The following is a 24,506-nucleotide window of genomic DNA, read 5'->3' as shown; positions in this document are numbered from 1 at the left end:
GTGGCCAGGTGGGTTAGACGCTGGCTCGCTAGCCTAGAGGCCGGGCGTTCGATCCCTGCATTGGCCGGGAAAGTTCATCGGGATTTTCCTACGTGGTTTCTCCTTGTCAGTGGTGCAGAACGGAGGGCCTGACAAGGACAGCTGTCTAGTCCTTCGGATGAGACGGAAAACCGAGGTCCCGTGTATACATTGGAATGCATGTAAAAGATCCCTTGGCAGTTGGAATTCGATATAAGAGTAGGCAAAATTTCCCTCATAGCACACTGTATGGCGTATGCCCGTCTTTATTAGCCTAGTATAGGAGCAGAACAGTAGGACATCAAACCCCATTTCATTTCATTTCATTTCTCTATTCTTTTGTCATTATTTTTAACTAATATATTATTATATTAGCATACAGTAGACTGAACCGCCAACGGTTGGAGTAAATATCTGCAATATTTATAGGGTTGTTTATGGGTTCAGGATTGTCAGCTTTTAGTAGTACTAGCACTGAAAGCTACGATCTTTCAGTGATATTCAGGAGCCACGGTTGCTAAGTGGGTAAGACGCTGGCTCGCTAGCCTGGAGGTTGCGTGTTCGAGCCCTGCATCGGCAGAGAAAGTTCATCGGGATTTTCCAACGTGGATTCTCTTGTCAATGGTGTAGGACGGAGGGCCTGACAAGGGCAGCTGTCTAATCGTTCGAATGGGACGAAAAACCGAAGTCACAGTTGGAATTCGATGTAAGAGTAGGCCAGAGTGCCGCTGCCCGGGCAAAATTTCCCATAGCACACTGTATGGCTATGCCCGTCTTCGTTAGCACAGTCGGGCTATTTAAGTGATATTTGGTTAATTAAATTCCACCACACTATTTGAAACACGATAACTTAATATTTTTTCTAGTTCGATAAAGCTTCGGGATATGCTTTCATTATCACAGTCACTCGCCAAAGTTCGAACACCAATCTTATCCGTGCATATTTAATTTACCTACAGCAATTTGATAAGATGATCTTTAGAAACGCATGAATTTTACCCCTGATGAATGCATTGTGGTCATACTTCGAGTATATTTTCTTTATCACGTTATGTATTTATATTTAATCCGCGTACTGCAATAAGATTGTCCGATATAACAATAACATATCTTCGGACGTATGTAGTGGTAGTCCCCATATAAATGTCACCTGGCCATGTGTAAGTACCTAGATAAGAAATCAAATCCCTCGAACCTGCATATCTCGAGATAAGAGAGAGAGTATAAAATAGTTCTTTCTGGAAAATGCAGAAGTGACTCACATAATCCGATCCATGCAGTTTCTTGCATAACCCCCATCCGTCGGCTTTTCGGGAAGAAATCATGGAATAAGCTTTATTTTGAAGGTTTTGATATTAATTTTAACGACAAAAAAAAAACAGAAAAAAAACAACCAATGCTGACATTTATTTTGAGTAGGTTTTCCTAATGTGGTAAGCCATTTTTTGAAGTTTAGCCATTTATTTTCATATGTTTAGCAATTCTAATATGGCTGCCATGTTGCGGGGAAATGGGACGATATTATTGTTCGATTTTTATAGCGCTTCATTACACATGAGTGTTTCTAACCGCATTCACAACAAAACAGTTTATAAACATTTTTGAATTAAATATGTTTTTAAGTTGTCTTAAAGCTCTGAATGGAAGAGGGACTCCCCAAGAGATTTTGGAAGATTTTCTCTGACGGAGAAAGCATATTCACCAGAACTCTTATTATATTTAGGAATCCTCAATATGCTGCGAACGAAGGTTGGATCGCCGGGGATTGTAGAAATCAAAGAGTTCTTTTAAATAACTGGGAGCAGTAACATTATAAATTGATTTCCACACATGCACAAGGGCTTTAAATTGAACTTTCGCTCGAACTGGAAGCCAATGGAGTTTCTGTAACTAAGCTGATATATGATCAAATTTTCTTGTTTTTGTTATAAGACGTGCAGCGTTGTTTTGCGCTATTTGTAGTCTGTTTAAAGCTATTTTTGGTGCTCCTAATAGAAGTAAATTTGCATAGTCCATATGCGATGTTACTAATGCTCTAACAACACTCTGGCGAGTATTAAGATTAGAGCGTTTTATCGAAAAAGCTTTGAAGATGCATTTTCCATGTGATACTATTGCTTTGGGGAACTGAGGACATAAATTCATCGGTCACATAGCCAAGATTTTTAGCCTGCTTCTTGGGAGATATAGAGCAATCACCGATCTGAATGGAATCCGCTTTTAACAATTTACTGGATTGTGATTTTGATGATATGCCAAGAAATTCGGATTTGTCATCGTTAAGTTTTAGCCATTTCTGGTCATTCTTCCTCGAATGCCATTCAAACAAAACTCTAGTACTGATAGAATCCTTGGAAGCAAGATAGCTGTTGTGCTGAAAGTAGTCATACAGTGGTTTTGTACCCCATGTCTTCTTATGATTTGACCAATTGGAAGAATATCTAAGGGAAAAAGTAGAGGTCCCAATACAGATCCTTGTGGAACAGCAGAGGGTTGAGACACAGACCTGTTTATTTGCACCTGTTGTGTTCTGGCATATATTATATTATTTAACCTGGGGTCTTCCCCAAAAATTTGGACAGTGATTTAAGTATTAAAAACGGCGAATATATTGTTCGTCTCCAAGCAGTAGCCGTTTTGATAACCTTGTTTGTCACGCAATTAGTTTTTCTGCAATATTCTGCTATGTACTGGTTAATTGGACGCAATAAATTTCGTGAGTCATAACGTAACGTTATGTAAACATATTTGGAGCTCTGTTTAAACCCGAATGATATTGTTACGCAGTTAGGTATTGTTTGTTAATCGGACTATTGACCAGTCATAATTTGGAACAGAAATTTGCTTTTGTTACAGCTGTGTTTGAGTGGGCTTAGGTCTAATCAAACGAAACACTGCGAGGGGTATGACAAGAAGCCGCTCCAGGTGTCACTGAAGAGAGGCACTTCATTGTACCAAATCCTTATATTTTTTTTAAAATTGTTAATAGAAATGAAGTGAAATGAAATGGGTTTAGCGTCCTACCGTTCTGCTCCTAAACTGGGTTAATGAAGACGGGTATACGTCATATAGTGTGCTATCAAGTAAATAGCAAGGGTATGGGACTTAAAATCCCCTCGAACCCGTTAATTTCAGACATTTTTGTCTCTTAATTCGGTTCGGGTTAATTATCCTGCCAATTCCCAAATTTCGGCAACCGAGTCACTCAACTTCCTGTTTCCGTCCCTGTGCGACGTTTACTCTATTTTGAAACTGCAAACGTAAATGTTTTTCAGATACATTGCATGTAATTTAATCGTTTTCTTTCAGTAAACTTAGCCTGTGGGACAGTGAAATTACAACGAAATTTAGTCTAGGCCTACTGAGTTTATTTTCATATAATATTCCAAATGCCAGTACTAGTTGCTTCTCGTCTCCTAATTCTGCTTGCACGTTTTTGCAGTTGGGATTATGATTACTACTGGGTGCCGAGAGGTTCCGTTCACACGCCGTCAGAATAACAAACATCTAACTTGTTAAATAAGAATATGAAAATGATCATTCATGAGTAGGCCTATATGTTTGTTATTTCTCAAACCAAAGCTTAGTTTATTGTATTTTCTTTTTGTTATGACGTGCAACCCTTTCTTATTCTGTATGGGTTGCATGCTTATTTGACAGGGATACATCTCTAATTCTTTGCTGAGAAACTAGCTTACATGTACAGATGAAATTGGTGAATTGAATGAGTCAGTACATGACATATATATCAGGCCTAGAGCTAATGATTAAATTGATTTAGTAGGCCTACCAAACCATCATCAGACGTCTTTGTCTTGTAGTATTAGGGCTGATATGAATAAGCCGTACAAAAAAAAAAAAAATCCTTTTCTGAGTTATTTAAAGAGGCATTATGCAAGAGCCAAATCTACCTACTGCAGGTCTTTCTTTAGGCCTGAAAAGTTGTATAAACTATTAATTAGACATTATTAACTTTCAAAGGCCACTACAATCACTGATAAGGATGACATCGATGCGACTTAATGAGCTAGAAATATTAACTTTTTTCCTGCGACAAATTAAATTCTAAAACATATTTTTTTATGTACTGGAAAAATAAATAAAGGCATTTGACGTATTTGTAGGTAAAAATTATTTCTTTTTTAGTGTAAATGGGTATTAAAATGACTGCATTCTGCCCGAAGCAGTAACGTTGTGGATACTTATAGTTATAGTAGCATTGGTAGTACTAGTAGGCTAATTATTACTATAATAGTATAATTGTATCATTGATATCTAGGCTCAAAGTGAAGTAATTTGACTGAAATTTTCTGCATATTCTCCTGTCCTTATTTATTTTGAAACTACACTGTATATAGCGAGAACTGTCAGCTCTTTATCTAATCTTCCCAAATGCCTCTTTATTGGTAATATGTACGACACTACAACTAAAGGTCCAAAAATCTGAGATCAGTTGTTTTATCCATATTGGTGACTTGGTTTAAGTACATCATCAGTACCGGTACATCATCAATCATGTTATTTTTTTTCAGATTTTTTAAAATGAGTTTCGGTGGAAACCAGCCATCAGGTTCAGGTTTTGCCTTTAAACAGTTTGAATCTGCAGAAGAAGTTGCAGAGAAAAAAAAGAAAAGACAAGAAGACTGGGAAAGAGTTAGAAAACCAGATGAACCATTAGGTATAATTGCTGAGTTTGTAAAATTGTATAAATAAGAGAAAAGTTAGATATCTTGGCCACATACTAAAATAGAAATTGGTGTTACAAAATTAAACTCCATGACTATTTTACTAATCCAGATCCATGTCCACTTCCGGGTAGCCTATTATTTATTGTGGATTGTGCCTATAGTTCATTCTGATACTGAATTTACCTAAACGGAAAGAAATGGGGTTTAATGTCCTACTGTTTTGCTCTGAACTGGACTAATGAAGACGGGCATACGCCAAACAGTGTGCAAGGGAAATTTTGCCCAGACAGCGGCACTGTGGCCTATTATTATATCGAATTCCAACTGTCAAGGGATCTTTTACATGCACGTGAATGTGCACATGGGACCTCAGTTTTTTGTACCATCCGAACGACTAGACAGCTATCCTTGTCATGCCCTTCGCCCTGCATCACTGATAAGGGGGGACCACAACGGAAAATCTGAATGAACTTTCTCGGCCAATGCAGGGATCGAACACCCGACCTCTAGGCTAGCGGGCCAGGGTCTTAGCCACTGTGACCCCCCCCCTAAACGAAAAGAAGAATTTATTGATCATTTAAATAAATATACAAACCTATTCTAAATTTTCAAACTCAAAATGGCATTTAGATTGAGATTACAAACCAGTTGCAAGGCTTCCAGTTCAGTTATGATGTGTTATTGGTAGTTGTGGATGGCATTTTTGTAAATGATCTCTGACCAATTACTATATGTGAACAGTCTCATGATATGGAATTAAATCTGGTTTGTGTTTTTTATAGAATGTCCGGAAGAAGACACCAGATCATTATTTGAGCAATTACAGGATCAGAAATTGGCAAAAGAAGATGAATGGAATGAACAGCATAAGCTTAGTATGTAGAAAATCATTTTTTCTTTTTATAAACTATGAATCCAAGCTCTTTTTGTATGTTCATAATAAAATCCTGGTACTTCTGTTTTCTGTGTTTTACATGTAAGTGCCTGTAACTATCATGAATTCCTCATCGGGAGAGAGAATGGGGATTTAATGTCCTCATGAGACAAACACTGCTCCTAAATCGAATTCCAACTCTGTCAAGGGATCTTTTACTTGCGCACCAATGTGTACACAGAACCTCGGTTTTATGTCCCATCCGAACGACTAGACAGCTGTCCTTGTCAGGCCAGGACCCAGCAGGAATCAAAACCACGCCACTTGACTCAATGACTGACCTAATGATGTAACGTGCACACATTAACCATTCAGTCGTTCCGTTTTTTTATGGTTCAAAATTTCATTTTACTCGTCTTTACTACACTAGGATCTGGAAGAGTTGTTATATAATCCATGTTCTGGTTGATGTGAGGGGTTATGTGTGTAGACATTCGCAGCGCAGACAAAGCAAAAGCTGTATTTCTAAATACCCACTAGAAACATCAACACTGATTGGTTAAACAAATATCTGATGTCATAGAGTTAAAAGCGGCTCGTATGACCCCTGACTCAACTTCCGACTACAACCGGTCAGATCTTCATGTCGTGAAGGCCATCGGAAGTATAAAAAAAGATAATCTGTATTTGAATCAGGTTCATGTAAACAAGAATAAAAAGACGGAACTTTTTTTTCAGAGAACTCAATAAAAGGTCTAGAAGATGATGAAATTGGATTTTTAGATGAAGTGTCCGAGAGACAGATTCAGTTAGAAAAAGCAATACGTTCAGAAGAAAAATCAGTTTTTGAAGAATTAAAAATATCCTTTGTTTTTATGACTATGTAAGCATGAAAATAATGTTTAATCCCATAAATGAATTTGCTGTAGAAAAATGCAAGTAGAGAAAATTGTTACTCTCTCGAAAGGCGAGAAGGCAAGCATCACACCTTATTATATAAGTCTAACCAAACAGTTTGTATTAGTCATTGACTTGTAACAAGTCTGAGGCAAGTCAATGTTTGTTGTACTTGTCATATTATGGCAATTTTATTTGAAGGCAAATGATAACTGTCATTTTAGGACAATGTCTATATATTTTTGGCAATTGTTGAAATATTTGCAGGACATTTAGTCTCTGAATGACAACACAATATATCTATAAATAGATTTATAATTCTAAATGAAGAACTCCATTGTTATTTAGGTTTGATATCATAGCAAATACTCTTTTTATTAAGTACTAGATGTTTAAGTGTCCTACCTGTTGTGTAAATTATCCATTACATCCTATTTTACTTGTCCAGAGGGTTCGAAAATATTTTTAAATCGAAGTTTCATTTGAAAAGGTTTACGTTAGATGTTTCAAACCATTATGTTGAATTTTTCAAAATTTTTAAATAAGGTGTGTTAAGATGAAATTTGTATCATCAATTAATTGAAATATTCTAAAATAGTACAATTTGTTGACCAGAATAAAGATTGGGACATATTATTCAGTTACAACAAGAGTGGTATTGAGCCTTTAACACATGCAAATTTAGTGAGTAACTGATGTTCAGTCCTTATTATGATATATAATTTTGGGATGACCGTGAAAGTTATTCAGGGTTTCCCCGTGTCACAGATGCAGGATCGAGGGACTAGCAAGGAACAGTGTCAAGTCACCTGGATGGGATGAAAAAAAACAAGGACCTGTGTACATGTTGCCATGCACGTAAAAGAAACCTTAACAGCTTGAATTCAAAATAAATGCAGACCGCAGCGCAGCTATCTGGGCTAAATTGTATTCATAGCATGGTGTATGTCTTCATTAGCCTGGTTGGTGCCAAATAGGAGGAGGTTTAACTTCATGTGGGAGCCACGGTGTCTCAATGGATAGGATGTTAGCTTGCTAACCTGGAGGTCCCGTGTTCAATCCCTCTGTTGGCCAAGAAAGTTCATCAGCATTTTACGGTGTGGATCCTCTTTGTCAATGATGTAGGATGGAGGGTCAGGCAAGGGAAAATGTATAGTCCTGTGTACACATTGCCAGGCCCATAAAAGAACCCTTGTCAGTTGGAATTCGAAATAAGAGTACACCATAGAGCTGCTGTCCGGGCAAAATTTGCCTCATAGCACACTGCATGGGGTATGCCCGTCATCATTAGCCCAGTAGGAGAAGAACAGTAGGATGTTAAACCCCATTTCATTTAACTTTGTTTTTTCAAATGTGACCAAATGTAATTAATTGTAGTCATGTTTTATTTGTACTGTTTTCTTTATGAACATCCACTAAAGAAGCTCTTTATTTTTCCTTAATTTACCCTACAATGCATCTATATCTAAATTAACAGATGATAAAAAAAATGACAAACCATCAGCATCAAAATCACAACCAGTGGCATCTTCATCTAAAAGATCACAACAATCTTTATTAGCTGGTGCTGTCAAACGGAAAAGGTGAATAAAACTCTTCAGAATTTTTGCATGTATTTTCACTCTGTAATAAAATATTCTTCAAGATATGTACCCCTGCTCCACCCCCAAGATAAAATCTTTTGTTTTCTTGCATAAGTAGTAAAGATATATTCCTTTGCAATTAATTAGATCATCTTTTCCAACATCAACTTATATTTAAAGAATAAGACTGAAATAAGTAAACTTGTAATTTGTAAACTTGTAATTAGTAAACTTGTATTTATGTCAACTGTCAAGACATTGGTTATAATAATGATATAAGGTGGTTTCTAAAAAAACGCTTGCATTGTTGGGAATTGTCCATTTAATCACAGAATTGGACAGAGAGTTTTTCTCTTTAATTCTTATGATTTCTGTCAAAAAGCTACTTAAAAGATTTGCCTCTCCACGATTCTTTGTCTTTAGAGAAATATTGTGATAAGTTTTGAAATATTAATGATTATTGTCCCCCGCCTTTCAAAGAAAGCAGGGGACTATTAAAATGGATCTGTCTTATCTGTCACGCTTTTTGGGACACAATAACTTGTTCAAATTGCTTTCTGTCTGATTCTGTGGTAGATAATTTAGTTTATACATCCTGATAAATTGAAGACCAATTATAGCGTCTATGATTACCAGGTTTTCAAATGTATTTTGTACTGTTTTCTTCTATTATTTACAGCACTGATGATCATGGTGATTCTAAAATAGCAAAATTAGATAAAGGTAAATATTTGCTGTGTTTTGTATTTTGTGTGGTAAATTTCACTTAAAGATACATTATGGGAGATTTGATAAAGAGTTGGTAGTTCTCACTACAATAGTTAAAAACTAGATGATGTAAAGGCAATTTGCTGAAAATTTCATTCAAATCATCTAGAGTTGATTATGGTCTGGATAGGTTAATAAATGTCCAATAGTTTAGATAACATTTCAGGTCTAAAGAAAGACCTGCTATAGGCAGATTTATAGCTCTTGCATAATGCATGTTTAAGAGAGGTTGGATGGCCGAATAGTTAGCACGTGCCGCTGTATCATGAGGTCTGTCATTGAGTCAACTGGCGTGGTTTCGATTCCCTGGTTGTACGTGACAAGGAGTATGGTCGCCTGTCCAACCTCGTGGGTTTTCTCCAGGTCCCCCGGTTTCCTCCCACTGCTAAAGACTCCTACTCGCAAGCGAATTATTGAAATAAATTTGAACCATATGTTAGACCCGAAATGACCTAGTTTGTGTTGAGTGGACGTTAAACCCCATTTCTCTCTCTATCTCACTTTCACTTCAAAATTTTGCCAGCCAAGCTCTGATCACCACTCGCATTCTCTTCTGTTTGTGGATAGTTAGTTTGTGAACAGTTCATGATAGGAACTTGAAGAAGCTTTCTGGAAACCACAGAATTGTTCTAGATTGAATTGAACTTGGATCAAAGAATATGATAAAGAAATTTATATATATTTTAAAGTGTTTTACACATGAAAATTATGAAATCAACTGACATAATATTCTGGTCTTTTATAGATTCAGATGTAAATTCGTCACCAACACAACAACAAACAGCTAAAGTTATAGGTATATTACCAGGTATTGGTTTCTATGACGACCACAGTAGTGATTCTGACTCTACCTCTAGCGACTCCTCCATAGAAATATCTCAGCCAATCAAAATACGAAAAGTAATAGTGCAACAAGCTGATGGTTGAGTGGTTTGGGCCATATTCAGTGATAAACATATATGTATAAGAATCTTTAAAAAGGATGATGCCTATAAAAACCCATTTCCTGTATAGTTTTTCATAAAAGGTTGGGTTTATTGCTTGCCAGTTTTGGTTAAATGTTTTTTATCAGTTGAAAACAGTTATGAATTTACTTTTAGGGCTGGGGAACAATCACTATGCAAATAAAACAAAATACCCAAAACAAGGGGAGACAACTATAATATCTCTGGCACACTTGGCAAGAAATGTTGCAGTGTTTACTTTTACCAGTAAACTGTACGATCTACCTTTTTAAATATATCTTAAGGAAAGTGGATTTGAAAATATTGTTACTGAAATTTACAATGTTTGTTCATTATATGATATTCATTTCGCAAACTGCTAGGAATTATATTTTGCAATTTTATTGAAAATGTTCTTGTCTTTATGCATTTTAATTTTTATTCAATTGTTTCCTTCCATTGTTATCTTGTAAATAAATTTATTGATAATTAATCATGATGTTTGAGCACCCGTTAACTGGAACGATACAAATACAAATAACATTTTACTAAATGTAGCAAGATGCAACCCCTGTAACTAGTGTAGATTAGACGAACTTCATGGTTGAAATAAACAGATTTATTGGTTTAAACATTTGGGACAAGTGGTGTACATCCTTCTTCAGTTAATCTGACTGAAGAAGGACACCACTTGTCCCAAACATTTAAACCAATAAATCTGTTTATTTCAACCATGGAGTTCGTCTAATCTACACTGGTTACAGGGGTTGCATCTCGCTATATATCGTCGTCTTCCTGAACCCCTTATGTATTGCCGAGATCCCAGTTCAGATGTCCTACTACTATTAGTCTCCAGCTACACAAGACCTACATGTACCTTACAGAGTTGTCGTCTTTTTTCACTGCCATTTTACTAAATGTTGTGGATTGGATGTAGAGTCTTTCTCAGTATGTAATAACCATTTCATTATTTTAGCACCCTTTAAATACTTGAGCTAAATGTTGTGAATTGGAAACTGGCAGCTGTAGTCTTAATCTCTGCAACCATTTCATTATGAATTTAGAGTTCAATTGGAATTTACAAATAATAAGAGCCTTTTTAAATTCCCATTTGTTACAATCTGTTTCATAGAGGTAATGTGAAAGCCTTCTTATAACTCTGTATAAAGAGTGCGTATATTGTTTACATAAGACCATACTGGTCCGGGCAGAATGGTACCTGCTGATCAGTATGCATTGTTTAATGATTGTACACTGAAGATTTTCCTAAGTGAAAATATGAAAGCCACATCATTATTTTCTCCATGGGTCATCTGACCTGAACAAAATTTTGGAACTAAAGCACAAAAAGAGATAAAATGTGCCACCCCCCAAGTAATATCGTTTGAACAAGCACTACCCAGCTAATTTATAAATTTGTGGTTGTAATCAATATCTCAATGTCCAGTCTCTTTATGACTAATTAACATTATTAGAACAAATCTTCTCACGCATCAGCCAATGAAATAGGGTTTAACGTCTTACTGTTCTGCTCCAACTGGGCTAATGAAGATGGGCATACGCCATAGTGTTCTGTGATGGAAATTTTGCTCGGATAGCGGTGCTAAGGTCTACTCTTGTATCGAATTCCAACTGCCAAGGAATCTTTTAGATGCATGTCAATGTGTACACGGGACCTTGGTTTTCCATCCCATCCTAATGACTAGACCGCTGTCCTTATCTGGTCCTGCTGCACCACTGACAATGGGAAACCATGCTGGAAAATCACGGTGAGCTTTCTCAGCGAATCTTTCTTACTGGCCATGGTTCCCTCAGCCATTCAAATCCATAAAGCTGTTTAGGATAAGTCCACCAATTTTGGTTATAATCCATTGAGTTTGTTAGGAAAAAGGGTTAAAATCCATCAAGCAGTTTCATACTGCCAAAAATGGATGTTTACCAAGCATGACAACTGTTTTTGAATGCCACAGTACTCTATGGATTTCAAACTCCAGTTCTTCACCAATTATGTTCTTTTTCTCGATATTAATAGGAACTCTTTTCTGAGGAATTCTGATAAGACTTGGTTATTGTAGTCCACCTCTGAATTGACCAACTTTCTTTCAAGTAACAGTCACACAAAAAAAACAAATATACACACCCTTTTACCAATTTATTCCAAACAAATATTTTTACAATTGAATGAAAACCATTTCTCGTTAATAAATATCTATGTTAGTGTGAGATTCACAGGAATGACTTAAATACGATATTTGTAACTGTAGACCAGTTCCAATAATGTCAGTCCTTTAAAATACAATTTTTGGTTCACTTGTGGTATTCTATATAAAATTGAATAACTTTCCTTTAAAATGTGGCACTGATTTCGATTCAAATATATAGACACATTCTAATTTTTGCTTTATCCATAAAAGAGATGAAAATATAGGTTTTCAACAATCCACTAAATTTTAATTAGGATTCACAAAAAAGGACATACTTATATTTCTCTAACTAGAGCTAGGACTGTCTTGTATAATATGCAGTTAACCTTACTTAGTTTCTTTTGTCTGCAAATTGTTGCTAAATTTACACAAAAACATAAATATATTGTTCTACAAAACATTAATACCTCAAACATATCAATTCCCATTATTGTAAGTCTTGTGTTGTGTCCGGTCATATATAGGATTTATTTGAAAGATTTAACTATAGAAAAGCATGCAAGGCACATCTCATATAATACTGTAATGTATACATGTATTTAACACTTCTGGTATATTTTGGAAACCAATTTTTTTTGATTGATAATTGAAAGACATAAAATGAAGTAATAAAAAAATTATTGACTCAGAGAAGTATGAACTTATAATATTAAAGCACAATAAACATACCAAAATTTTGAAAGTAAACAGTCATGTTAAGATTTGGAAAAATATTGTTCTTTAGAAATTTGTTTTATCTTATCTGCTTTGTTCACCTTGGACTTTACAGAAAGAACAATCTCAAGTTTAAATTCCCTGCACCACCTTATGAAAAACAAGTAATTTATTTTAATTAGCCTAATATACTACCAAAAAAACACTGGTACATTCTGTGGTAAATACAAAGCTGAGCTAATTTTTAAAACAAAATCAAAGAAAAACATTTTAGCACTTTTCCTATTCTGTGTGAATAATTACATACATGGATAGAAGCAATCAATTTGCAAAGGCAATGTATATTAAAAGTTTTTACCAAAACAGTGAATCAAATAATTAAACACAACAACTGAACATATGATTTTTATCATGGGTGGCACAAAAACATCTCTAAAACTGTACAAATTCACACAAATCATTTTAGTGCACTGAAACCTTGAATTTATGAAAGCCAAACCAAAAAATTATTCTGCCAATTAAAATTATGTTGACATTTTGTTTGGGTTTTTTTTTTCCCAATAAAGGTACACCTAAATCTTTTTCAGTCTAAAGAGATCTCTTATTGCACAGTAATATGCAAGACTAGTCGACTAAAAATACACATACCATCAAAATCCATCATACATAAAATGTAATAAGAGACAATATATATTATTCATCCTTCTATTTTTGCCTAATGTATTATAAAGTCAACAAAGGTCCAGATTAAAATTCTCATAATCATGTTTCTAGATGTTAATGGAGTAAACAACAAATAACGGAATGAAAACATCACCCAGTTTACATCAAATTTGATGGTAAATCTGCTACTCACTATAGCAGTATAACCTTACAATCTACTTTCGATGTAATAAAATTTTCTATACTAATACTCGTGGTTCAAGATGAATACAATTAAATAATAGCTAATATAACAGCAGTCTGGCAGTGAATTAAACAAACCAGGGTCTCATTGCAAAAAGAATACATCAATTTACATCCATATAAGTTCAACAGAGCTGTCTAAGAAAATGTGTGCTCAAGAATTAGACACACCCAAATCAGCTTAATCAGTTATGCTCTTTTTCTGTATGTCTTTTTATTGTTACTTCTTTTGCATTCCAAAATTTCAGTCAACCTAACTAACAGGGAAGTGGGCCTAGTGATATTATTCCAAGACAAGGTGTGGCATCTGAAAAAAGTTGCTTAGATGACAACATAATGACAGATGATAGCAATCGCCCTTGTAATATGTCGACCTGTCACTCAAACACAGCTAAACTTGCAGTGTCGGGTATAAAGGCATCAATTGTTTATACAATGACAGCCAAATCCCCAATAGTTTGAAATAGCAATATTTTTATTATTGTCTTTAAATTTTATCAATAGTGTAAGCATTAAATGTACTTTCTGCAACAAGGACCTGAACAATATATGTACATACATGTATTATAGTACTAATATAGCACTAAGCAAATTATCTCAAACATCAAATCATTTTACAAATTTTAAAAGTGATAAGTGTTGGCTGGCACTTGTGTCACAGTATATATTTACAAATAAACCTTTTTTTTTCTCAGTATTTATAACAAACTTTTTTTTAAAAAAAATAATCTCCAAATATACAGTCAGTATATAAATCTACAATTAATCTCATTTGAACATTTATTAAATGAAGCCAATATAATGTTTAAAGCAAATTTTTAAGTAATCTGTCACATCAAATAGGATACTAAGGATGCATTATGTAAGAGTTAATTCTGCCAATAGTAGGGTGACCCATGTACTCACAGAAATACAGTCTACCGCTGATAGTTCGAGACTACCACTGAAGCGTGCACATTCGCCGTGCCGAGACCAACTTTCTGACAGTATGATACTATAAATAGCCATGGCACGTGCAATTCTCTAAAATCTATCAACTATTACAGCCGTAAAAAATTTATTGTTGACGATTTTGAATAGCAGTTAAATTAAGCTTCTTGGTTATTACAGCAGATTTAGAAATTACGTTCGTTTCATTTTTTTAAATCGCTTTATCATTAACTGTACCGTTAAGAGCGGCATCTTTTGGTTTAGTACAAATAATATCTCTGAATCACTCGGGTTAGGCAGGAACATGATACTAGCAGTAGTTTCATTTTACTTTTACAAGCTTCTTAAAACGATTGTTGAGCTACCTAACGTCCTTATTTCTAAATTCAATTTCTTGTTCTAGCTTTCTGTTACGTTTCGTAAAAAAGTAGTCTTGATTATCCCGACCTGTCAATCAGACGTAGAATGGTCGATAGACTGGTTAAGCGAGACTAATTTCAAAACAAGGGCACGTAACCTATCTTTTACTCAAAAGTGTCTGGATGTTATGGACGACTCTTGGAACCAGTTTTCAGTCTATTATTTATACATGATTAATGGTCATAGCTTATTAAGTACAACATGATCGTTTATTTAGTGACTATAATTGTGAGAAACTGATTTGAGGCTTGGCATATATATAAATATTGTGGCGTAATTGTCGAGATATATGGAGATATTTATTTATGGTGGGTCACCCTACCAATAGGTCTTTTTCTAGTTGCAAATATTACATTAATTATTAATTAGGAATTCATTCACAAGACAAGCCCTTAATTATCTTTCTCGACAATCCGAGGGTAGTGATTTTGAATGGATTAGAATACCATGGCCATATTATAATCTATCTTTAAAATGGATACTCAAAACTGTTTATCATCGTAGCAATGGTATTTGCCAAAACTTTAAACTTCCTTAACTTAAGTAATTTCACTGAAATTTTCAATATGTTCATTTTGAACTATTATAGCAAGAATGACCATCTCTTTAAATGCATCTTTACAGAAACAGTAAGCCACAAGGATAGCTGGAATAATTTACACAAATTGTCAATGTGACAAAAATACTTGGTACTATCTGGTCATGGCCCAATTCTTTCTTAAACTTCAAACCCACACAGACCAAAATACTCATTTCTGATATATGTACAAAAGTATTCAACTGATCACCTCCACTTTTCTTGAAAAAAAAAAATGGAGTAACTATAGTTTTGTGGGTTGACTAGAATTTGCAACAGAGATCTTAAAAAATGATGATGAAGGTCAAATACCCCAAAAAGATATGATACCCTTGTTTAAGAATGATCCTGGATTGGTGGGGATTTAGTCTAATGACTATGCAATGCCAAATTAAATAGTATCCAATTGGCTGAAACTATATCTAAAATGATTTTTAATAATTTGGTGGTTTCGAAATCAGTTAATAAATCTGAAACAGTCACTATGAAGTAAGGTCATTAAAACTGTCCCTGATTATACTGAAAATTACCACTTTGTCCTTGACTAGGCATTTGGTTACCCATCTGTCCTTGAGGCATAGGCTGCATCCCACCTCCTGGTAACTGCCCACTTGCTCCCATCTGATTGTTTGGCATATTTCCTCCTGCTGGCATATTGCCCTGTCGATTAAAATGAGGGAACCGTTGTTGTGACTGTCCCTGGGGATAATACTGTCCTTGAGGAGGCATGTTTGACCCTTGATTATACGCCTGGGGTTGATTGAAGTTGCCTTGACCTTGTGGGTTGTTGTATGACTGCTGGGATCCCATCTGTTGTGGGGGATAGTTCTGTTGGTTAAATTGTTGTCCAGGTCCTAATCAAATCAAAAGAAAATTAAAATCATTTACTGGTAAAGAACTAAAATCAATATAAAAGAAAACCACACCCAGTCTGTACATGGTGTTAAAAATACATTATCACCATTTAATGAATTTTTTAAACCTCCGCATTACCCATGCAAATATTCTAATGACTTGAATAACTTGGTGTAAGTGCACAGCAGTTTCTATTGATTTTACACTCCCAGCTCTATGTGTCTTAGACAAATTAAAAAAAATTTTGCTATCATTTTCATACTATATTCTCATACTATTTTCACGGAATAAAATTGTAAGATTTGCCCGGACAGCTGCACTACAGTCTACTCTTTTTTTAAATTCCATCCGTACAGAAGTCTAAATGGAGTGTAAGATGAATGCCAGACTTCTGCTGAAGAATGTTTTGACTTGTACCCCGAAAAATACGGTGATTTTGGAGGTGAATTTGAAGAAAGTATGGGTCGACAGTAGTCGGCATGCTTTCATTCTATCGTATTACGATAAACACATAATTTTGTAGAAATATTACCGACATAAATTTGAATACTGTACGGGAATTAAATATGAAAAATAATGAGGTGCACCTATTTTTATTACGTACATGTATGAATTTGAATATTTTGTCGACACATGATTTTTAAAAATAAGAGTTATGCAACTTCATTTTCGGTGAAAATGTCCAACAAGAAAATTTTTGAAATCCCAACACTGCTTCGTGGCTAGATCAATGTTGAACTTTGAACATCACAATATTTGTTTTCAGGATTATCGCCCAGCTCTATTTTAAAGATATGATGAAAATTAGATCTGCTAACCTTGTGGACGTCGGTATGCATTTGGAGGCATCTGTCGGTTACCCATCATATTACTATTCTGTGGTCCCGATTGGCTATTCATCATCTGACCTCCACTTTGAGACATCATTGGTTGATTTGGCTGAGACATCATAGGTTGCTGTTGTGACATCATAGGTTGTTGTTGATTTGGATATCCACCTTGTGGGTTATAATGGGGCATGTTCCCTTGGTTACCCATTCCCTGACCTAGAAAATAAATTGTTAGGGTTATGTACAAAACCAATTTTGAATGAAAACAAGAATATACATTACATCCTGAAATTGGAAGCAAATGCATTGTATTCCATACCATCACAATCAAGATAATGTCAAACAAGATAATGTCATTGAAGTAGAGTGAATAAACTGGAGGACAATGTAAGAAGAAACAACATTTTCTTGCTTTTTCTGGCAATCAGATTTGGGTTTTGGTTTGTATATTGATTTTATACTCCCCTTCTTGTGAGTCAAAAGTTGACCACACACCCAATACTGCTCGCTAGTTAAATTGGTAAAAGTTGTCAGCTGTATTTGAGGAACATTTGGAACTTGCACTGGAAATTGTTAACCAATCCTAACCTGGTACTAATGGAAATTCACATAAAATACATCCATTCAAAACAAAAACAAAAAGACATTTTTATACAATAATTTGAGATCTACTAAATGAACATATAATAAAATTAGAAACTGTCCATGATTCTGACTGTACACAAGCAGCAACCAGAGAATAAAATTAGTTAAAATTCTAACCTGGATTCATCATGCCAGTTGGTGCTGAACCTTGAATTGGTGGCTGTACCATATTAGGTCTTGGATAGCCTGTATTCCCCTGGGCTTGAGGTCCTGGCATAGAGTTATTGAACCCTGCTTGACTACTTGGTGGCATTCCTTGACTTGGACCAGATCCAGGTGGCATCTGATTAGAACCAGGTATTGAACCACCTACAAGAACATGTCAATGACTTTGTCAAAGATGTTTCTAAAAAAATAACTCAATTTCAGATGGGAGAGACAAACATTACAAAATATTTCTTAATGATATGATAATCAAAAACATTTCTGATCATCGATGTATCAGATTTGAATTTTTGTCAGATATACTTAATTCATTTCTTCAATGTTAAAATTTGAGGCTTCTCGTACATGTAGTTGGAAATACTAATATATTCCAAAAAATGTAATTGAAATGTATATGACCATTACATTTCATTCAAAAAATCATGTAATGGTCATATACACTTCAATTACTTTTCAATTACATTTTAGGGATTATATCAGTATTTCCATCTGTAATGAATACATGTGAAGGGAAAGATAATTCCAAATTGAAAATCTAAATATTCTAAAATTCAGTTGGGTTCTTTTTTACACGAGTTACTGCAAGAATTCAATTTATGAGGATAGGGAGATTTCCTGCTGAATCGATGCATCTGATGTTGATTGAGATTATCACTACCAGTACCAATAGTACAATACTATCATCATACATGATCTTATTACACAATGGGATTTGTCACTGTGTTTCAATAAACCTTTACTGCATGTGTTGAACTTACCTGGTGGCATCTGATTACCAGGTGGTCTCATTGGATTTGACTGATTGGGTGGCATATTACCAGCGTTACTACTGTTCATCTGACCTGGTGCCTGTTTTAATAAGTATAAAACTTAGTATATTACATATGGTCCAGCCGGCATTTAACAATCATCTACCGTTTTGTTAAGCTCCTGCCAATTTACACATATATCAATTTGGCATATAATATTATACAAGTCTTTTCTAAATTTTGTAATTTTTCAAGTTTATACAAATAAACCAAAACAAACAAAAAAAATAGCTTACAGGTAACAGAGCTTGAACATTTTGATTTGAATCAGCAACAGTAGCCAGGTAAACCAAATTTCTGTGAAGAATTTGTTGAAACCTAAAAAAGAAAAGTAAAGAGAATAAAAAATAAACACAAACAGTAAATCTATATATATAAATATACAGTTGAAAATCCTTAGTATCAAAATCTCAATGTGTTCTGTAGAAATAATACTTGAGAATATTGTGATAGTAGGAAAATACTGTTCAACTTCTATTAAAATCATTAACAAGTCTGGATTTTTCTTGCCATCGGGTTTGCTAATGAAAATCATTAATTTATGAATATAAGTTATTTCTGAGAACAAACTGATCAAAGAAAAAAAAAAAATCAAGGTGCTTTAGTTACATTATTTTTTCTCATTTCCAAACCAATGCCTTTGTAAAATGCATGAGAAAATAATCTGAGGAGAAAACTGAACTTACTGTAGACATTCTGTAGCCTTGCCTTTACTCTGGTAATCAGCTATTGTCTGAATTAATTGGTTATTTTCATCCAACATCTAAAATAACAAAATAACAGTTCAGATTATTTATTTATAACTAATATTACATGTATGTGCCATGGTAAACAACAGTAACTGCTTTCAAAATGCATAAAAAAAGTTTTGAGTAAAAAGGTGTGTTGCTTTCAAAAGCCTAAAAGGAGATATCTTTTGTTGATGGGTGGGCCCCACAATGTAATTTATTTCATCTTTATTTATACTTATGTCCCATTGTTGGGGACTTTTTGCCAGGGGATTCCCAGTCTTATCCCCTACATCAAGCACCGGTAGACTGAACATGTTGGTTATTTGAACGAAATATGGTACAAGTATGTGAATTACGGTAATTGATTAAGTCAATCACGAAATTCAGCTTGAAAATAGTGTTAAGGCTGACCTTAAAAATATCTTTGTTTCGCCTAACGCGACCGACTAACTAAAACCACCCCCGACTTAAATTATTTTATTGCACTTTTCCACGATCTTTTTATTTTATTTTGTGTGTCAACCTGAAATATATCATGAGAGTTATTTCCCTATACTATGGCTATGGTTTGATTCATTATTGAAACTGGTTGATCAAGACGAAAGCGTCATAGGTGTCGCTTCTCAACAAAATGGTTGCAGACGAATACACGTCCATTCCCACGAAATAATTCTGCCTCTATGTCTGTGGTGCGTAGTTTTAAACATGACGACGATATTTTCAATATCCGTTTTCGAGAAAAATGAAAGCACAACGCGCACTATCGTTAAAAACGTGTTGAAGGAGTTTCACACTTCAAGTTCGTGGCTAATCGTGTGCGAGTCGGGCATCACGAAAAATCCCGATGTCATTGATTTGTTTGCCAATAAAGAAGACGAATGTTTCCACCCGGAAAATTATTAAGCTGTCAAATTAGCTCTTAAGTTTAATAAAAACTTTCAGTTCGTTACTTTTTACGTCAGACCCCAAATTCATTAAACAAAATTAATGAATCTGTAGTATACAGCTAATAAGTTTTCTGTATTGATTTCTCTGACTTTAAAAAAAAATCTGAAAAAAAAAACCGACCTACCGACCCTTCTCCTCGATTGTGGGTCGGGTTTGGTGAAACAAAGATATTTTTAAGGTCAGCCTAACTATTATAAATTTGTGCCAGAGCAAACAAAGAATAATCATGGTGAAAAATAAACGGAACAGATTCCAAAATACAGCGGACTCTGTCAAATCCGACGTCGCATTACGCCGTGTTGGAATACTCAGTTTTCTCAAAACCGGAAGTATTATCTTAACTTCGAAAACCGGAATTATTATTATAATGTAGCTTCTAATCCCTAGAACGTTATTCCCCTCTGTGTCTATGTAGGTTGTGGAGCTTTCTTCTAATCAGAATCTGCTGTGAGTTGCTGCTTGACATCTAAGGTCAAATCCGTATTGCCACGCTTTGCAGGACGATCACACATTTTGATTCTTCATTCTTCATTCTTCATTGCGGCAAATTTTATATAATGGTCGCTGTATTTGACATGAGAAACTAAAATCAAATACTGAGCGTTCTCTTACAAGAGGTTATAAAATTATCAAAGTAATCAACAAAGACCTACGTGAGCGAGTTTTAATCTCACCGATAATTGATTGGTAATTGCTTGTTAATCTTTTGTGGCTTCACACCAACGGACTGAAGGCAGGACCCGGAATGTTGATTCAATCGAAATCGTGTGACGTTGCGACTGATTGGTGTCGTAATTCGGAATATTCAGAATACAGAATACTCAAAGATTTTTGGCTGAAGTAATAAGGAAATAAATCTGGACATGAAACCGATGTCGGATTTCACAGAATGTTGTAGTTCAGAACAGAGGTGGGACTGGGGTAAAGTGGAATTCTTACAGTGTATATTATTATTATTGCAACTTAATAGGGATGAACAGGAATGGTGAAAGGACATACATGTAGTCCGATCAGACACCTTTCCTAAAGGAACTAAGTGTAGCCCTGACCTGAAATTAGTGAAATAGCAACCGGGCAGTGTGACTGTGAGTGTGAAAAAAAAAATCATTGATATTATTCCTCAATTCAGTAGAAATTTTAGACCTTAGTACCGGTAGCCTATACATTTATATGCTGTGGCTAGGTTTTCCAAGACAAATTACAAAGTTGTACATGAAATAGTCCTTTTTTGATAAGATCATCACCATCGCTTTTGCGTAATAGTAGCCTATCGCATGGAGAAAAAGAAATTCAACGTGTGCAGTTCAGCAATATTTAATTACCTCCCTTTGAATAACTCTGTCTCGCATTTTATTACACCTTGAAAAATGACAATTAAACATTTTGTAGCTGCTCTTACCTTTTGTATGGTTGCTTGATTAGGTTGTGGGCCTTTAGGCTTTTGTTGGGAAGGAACAAAAGCTAACGACATATTTTCTCTCAAAATAAAATTCTTATAACAAAGAACAACGACAAGTGCGCCGATTTTCTGACTGTCAATCAAAACGTGCGCCGACTCATTGCCTAAAAATTTTGGAATGCAGGATCTTTTAAAACGAAACGAATTTGGACCCAAGCATAAAAGTCAAAATATAAACGATAGTGGGAGCAATCTGTTTCTCTACCAGTTATGACCTTTATTATCATATACCAGGATTCCCGATATATGATTATGAGATTACGTAGCTAGGCTATTTACTCGAATCGAGTTTAAAGGTGCCAAATACTTGAGCTCTTTCTTTAGGATATGGGTGTTCGATCCCTGCATTGGCCGAGAAAGTTCATCCCGATTTTCCGCCGTGGTTTCCCTTTGTCAGTGATGTAGGACGGAGGGCCTGACAAGGACAGCTGTCTAGTCGTTCGGATGGGGCGAAAAACGAGGTCCCGTGTACACATTGGAGTGCACGTAAAAGATCCATTGGCAGTTGGAATTCAATATAAGAGTAGGCCGTAGCGCCGCTGCCCGGCGTATGCCCGTCTTCATTATCCTAGGTTATAGGAGCAGAACAGTAGGCGTTAAACCCCATTTCATTTCATTTCATTTCTTTAGGATAGCATAAAACGAGAAGCGAGAGCAGTTAAATGAAATAATGGGCCTATAAGCTGCTTTTCTCCACCAACCGGGGAGGGGGGGGGGTGGTCGAATGGTTAGCACATGCGTGCTGTATCATGAGGCCTGTCATTGAGTCAACTGGCGTGGTTTCGAATCCTCGGTTGTACGTGACAAGGAGTAGGGTCGCCTGTCCAACCTCGTGAAAGAGAGATGGGGTTTAACGTCCACTTGACACAAACTGGGTCATTTCGGTACTAACATATGGTCTATTTTTATTTCAATAATTCGCTTGCGCGTAGGGTTCTTTAGCAGTGGGAGGAAACCGGAGGTCCCGGAGAAAACCCACGAGGTTGGACTATCAAAAAGACTTTAAACCGCTTGAAACAGTGCAGTACACTAGTAGTAGTTTATTCATCCCTTGATTCTGTGAAATAACAAACAAAGCTGATTAAGATGGTTTCTGATACAAAATTAATGGATGTACCAATTATCTCGAATCCGGGTGCTGGGAACTTTGCGATGATTATAGCTCGTTAATGCAACATAGAAAGTTTTAAATGAATATTGGCATGGTCATAAAAGAAGAAGAAATGTTTATTAAAGTGTCACACGATGTACATTTACATATCATTATTCAATTAAAAACTTCATTTAAAATAACATAGCCCGACCAAAATGGTCTTTGGGACAATCTGCTGTAAGTTGCTGCTTGACATCTAAGGTCAAATCCGTATTGCCAAGCTTTGCAGGACGATCACACATTTTGATTCTTCATTCTTTGATTCTTCATTCTGGCAAATTTTATATAATGGTCGCTGTATTTGACATGAGAAACTAAAATCAAATACTGAGCGTTCTCTTACAAGAGGTTATAAAATTATCAAAGTAATCAACAAAGACCTACGTGAGCGAGTTTTAATCTCACCGATAATTGATTGGTGATTGCTTGTTAATCTTTTGTGGCTTCACACCAACGGACTGAAGGCAGGACCCAGAATGTTGATTCAATCGAAATCGTGTGACGTTGCGACTGATTGGTGTCGTAATTCGGAATATTCAGAATACAGATTCCTCAAAGATTTTTGGCTGAAGTAATAAGGAAACAAATCTGGACATGAAACCGATGTCGGATTTTACAGAATGTTGTAGTTCAGAACAGAGGTGGGACTGGGGTAAAGTGGAATTCTTATATTATTATTATTGCAACTTAATAGGGATGAACAGGAATGGTGAAAGGACATACATGTAGTCCGATCAGACACCTTTCCTAAAGGAACTAAGTGTAGCCCTGACCTGAAATTAGTGAAATAGCAACCGGGCAGTGTGAGTGTGAAAAATAAAAATCATTGACATTATTCCTCGATTCAGTAGAAATTTTAGACCTTAGTACCGGTAGCCTATACATTTATATGGTGTGGCTAGGTTTTCCAAGACAAATTACAAAGTTGTTCATGAAATAGTCCTTTTTTGATAAGATCATCACCATCGCTTTTGCGTAATAGTAGCCTATCGCACGGAGAAAAATAAATTCAACGTGTGCAGTTCTCACGGTAATAAATTTCGTCAAGACACATGGCGGACCCAGGACTAATAACAACCTAGACGGTTTCCTATCTCGATTGAATAAAACCATACTACAATGTCATCCTAACCTCTGTAGATTTATTGACATAATTCGAAATATTGAGATTTGCCAACGATCTAAATACCCAACTGACCTTAGGAGCGGTATCACCAAAAAGAGAGAGAGAGGGGGGGGGTAACGTCCACTTGACACAAACTAGGTCACCCACCAAAAAATGAAATGAAATGAAATGGGGTTTAACGTCCTACTGTTCTGCTCCTATGCTGGGCTAATGAAGACGGGCATACGCCATACAGTGTGCTATGAGGGAAATTTTGCCCGGGCAGCGGCACTATCGCCTACTCTTATATCGAATTCCAACTGCCAAGGGATCTTTTACGTGC

The 24,506-nt window shown here is 35.6% G+C and overlaps 2 protein-coding genes across 5 annotated transcripts; one reads left to right on the top strand and one right to left on the bottom strand.

Moving 5' to 3' along the window:
• Nucleotides 1–3,217: 3,217 nt before the first annotated feature.
• On the top strand, nt 3,218–10,249 carry LOC126815834 (PSME3-interacting protein). Of its 2 annotated transcripts, none has more exons than XM_056099587.1 (7): nt 3,218–3,278; nt 4,551–4,696; nt 5,489–5,581; nt 6,319–6,441; nt 7,931–8,060; nt 8,740–8,783; nt 9,574–10,248. In XM_056099587.1, exons 2-7 carry the CDS (start codon nt 4,561–4,563, stop codon nt 9,753–9,755), a joined length of 708 nt encoding a protein of 235 aa, XP_055955562.1. In that variant the 5' UTR covers nt 3,218–3,278; nt 4,551–4,560; the 3' UTR covers nt 9,756–10,248. The 2 variants fall into 2 exon arrangements, with proteins under 2 accessions (XP_055955562.1, XP_055955563.1); XM_056099588.1 differs by having other exon boundaries at nt 3,262–3,304; nt 9,574–10,249.
• Nucleotides 10,250–11,909: 1,660 nt separating this feature from the next.
• On the bottom strand, nt 11,910–23,507 carry LOC126815829 (protein SSXT). 3 transcript variants are annotated; one of them, XM_050541807.2, is made up of 7 exons: nt 23,464–23,507; nt 19,454–19,530; nt 19,004–19,085; nt 18,717–18,807; nt 17,911–18,102; nt 17,137–17,364; nt 11,910–16,317 (listed from the first exon to the last, which is right to left on the bottom strand). In XM_050541807.2, exons 2-7 carry the CDS (start codon nt 19,528–19,530, stop codon nt 15,962–15,964), a joined length of 1,026 nt encoding a protein of 341 aa, XP_050397764.1. In that variant the 5' UTR covers nt 23,464–23,507; the 3' UTR covers nt 11,910–15,961. The 3 variants fall into 3 exon arrangements, with proteins under 3 accessions (XP_050397764.1, XP_050397761.1, XP_050397762.1); XM_050541804.1 differs by lacking the exon at nt 23,464–23,507 and adding an exon at nt 21,846–21,992; XM_050541805.2 differs by lacking the exon at nt 23,464–23,507 and adding an exon at nt 21,121–21,826.
• Between the last annotated feature and the right edge of the window lie 999 nt (nt 23,508–24,506).

This window comes from Patella vulgata, chromosome 3, assembly GCF_932274485.2.
Source record: "Patella vulgata chromosome 3, xgPatVulg1.2, whole genome shotgun sequence".
Taxonomy (NCBI): domain Eukaryota; kingdom Metazoa; phylum Mollusca; class Gastropoda; family Patellidae; genus Patella; species Patella vulgata.
This window is presented reverse-complemented; position numbering and strand designations above follow the sequence as displayed.

Bases quoted from the DNA above. Each gene is read 5' to 3' on its own strand.
- LOC126815834 (XM_056099588.1), top strand. From the start codon at position 4,561: ATGAGTTTCGGTGGAAACCAGCCATCAGGTTCAGGTTTTGCCTTTAAA. The intron at 4,697-5,488 runs GTATAATTGCTG...TGTTTTTTATAG, and splicing joins AAAACCAGATGAACCATTAG to AATGTCCGGAAGAAGACACC. The intron at 5,582-6,318 runs GTATGTAGAAAA...CTTTTTTTTCAG, and splicing joins GAATGAACAGCATAAGCTTA to AGAACTCAATAAAAGGTCTA.
- LOC126815829 (XM_050541804.1), bottom strand. From the start codon at position 21,917: ATGTCGTTAGCTTTTGTTCCTTCCCAACAAAAGCCTAAAGGCCCACAA. The intron at 19,531-21,845 runs GTAAGAGCAGCT...TTGTTATTTTAG, and splicing joins ATCAAGCAACCATACAAAAG to ATGTTGGATGAAAATAACCA. The intron at 17,365-17,910 runs GTTAGAATTTTA...TTTATTTTCTAG, and splicing joins AACTGGCATGATGAATCCAG to GTCAGGGAATGGGTAACCAA.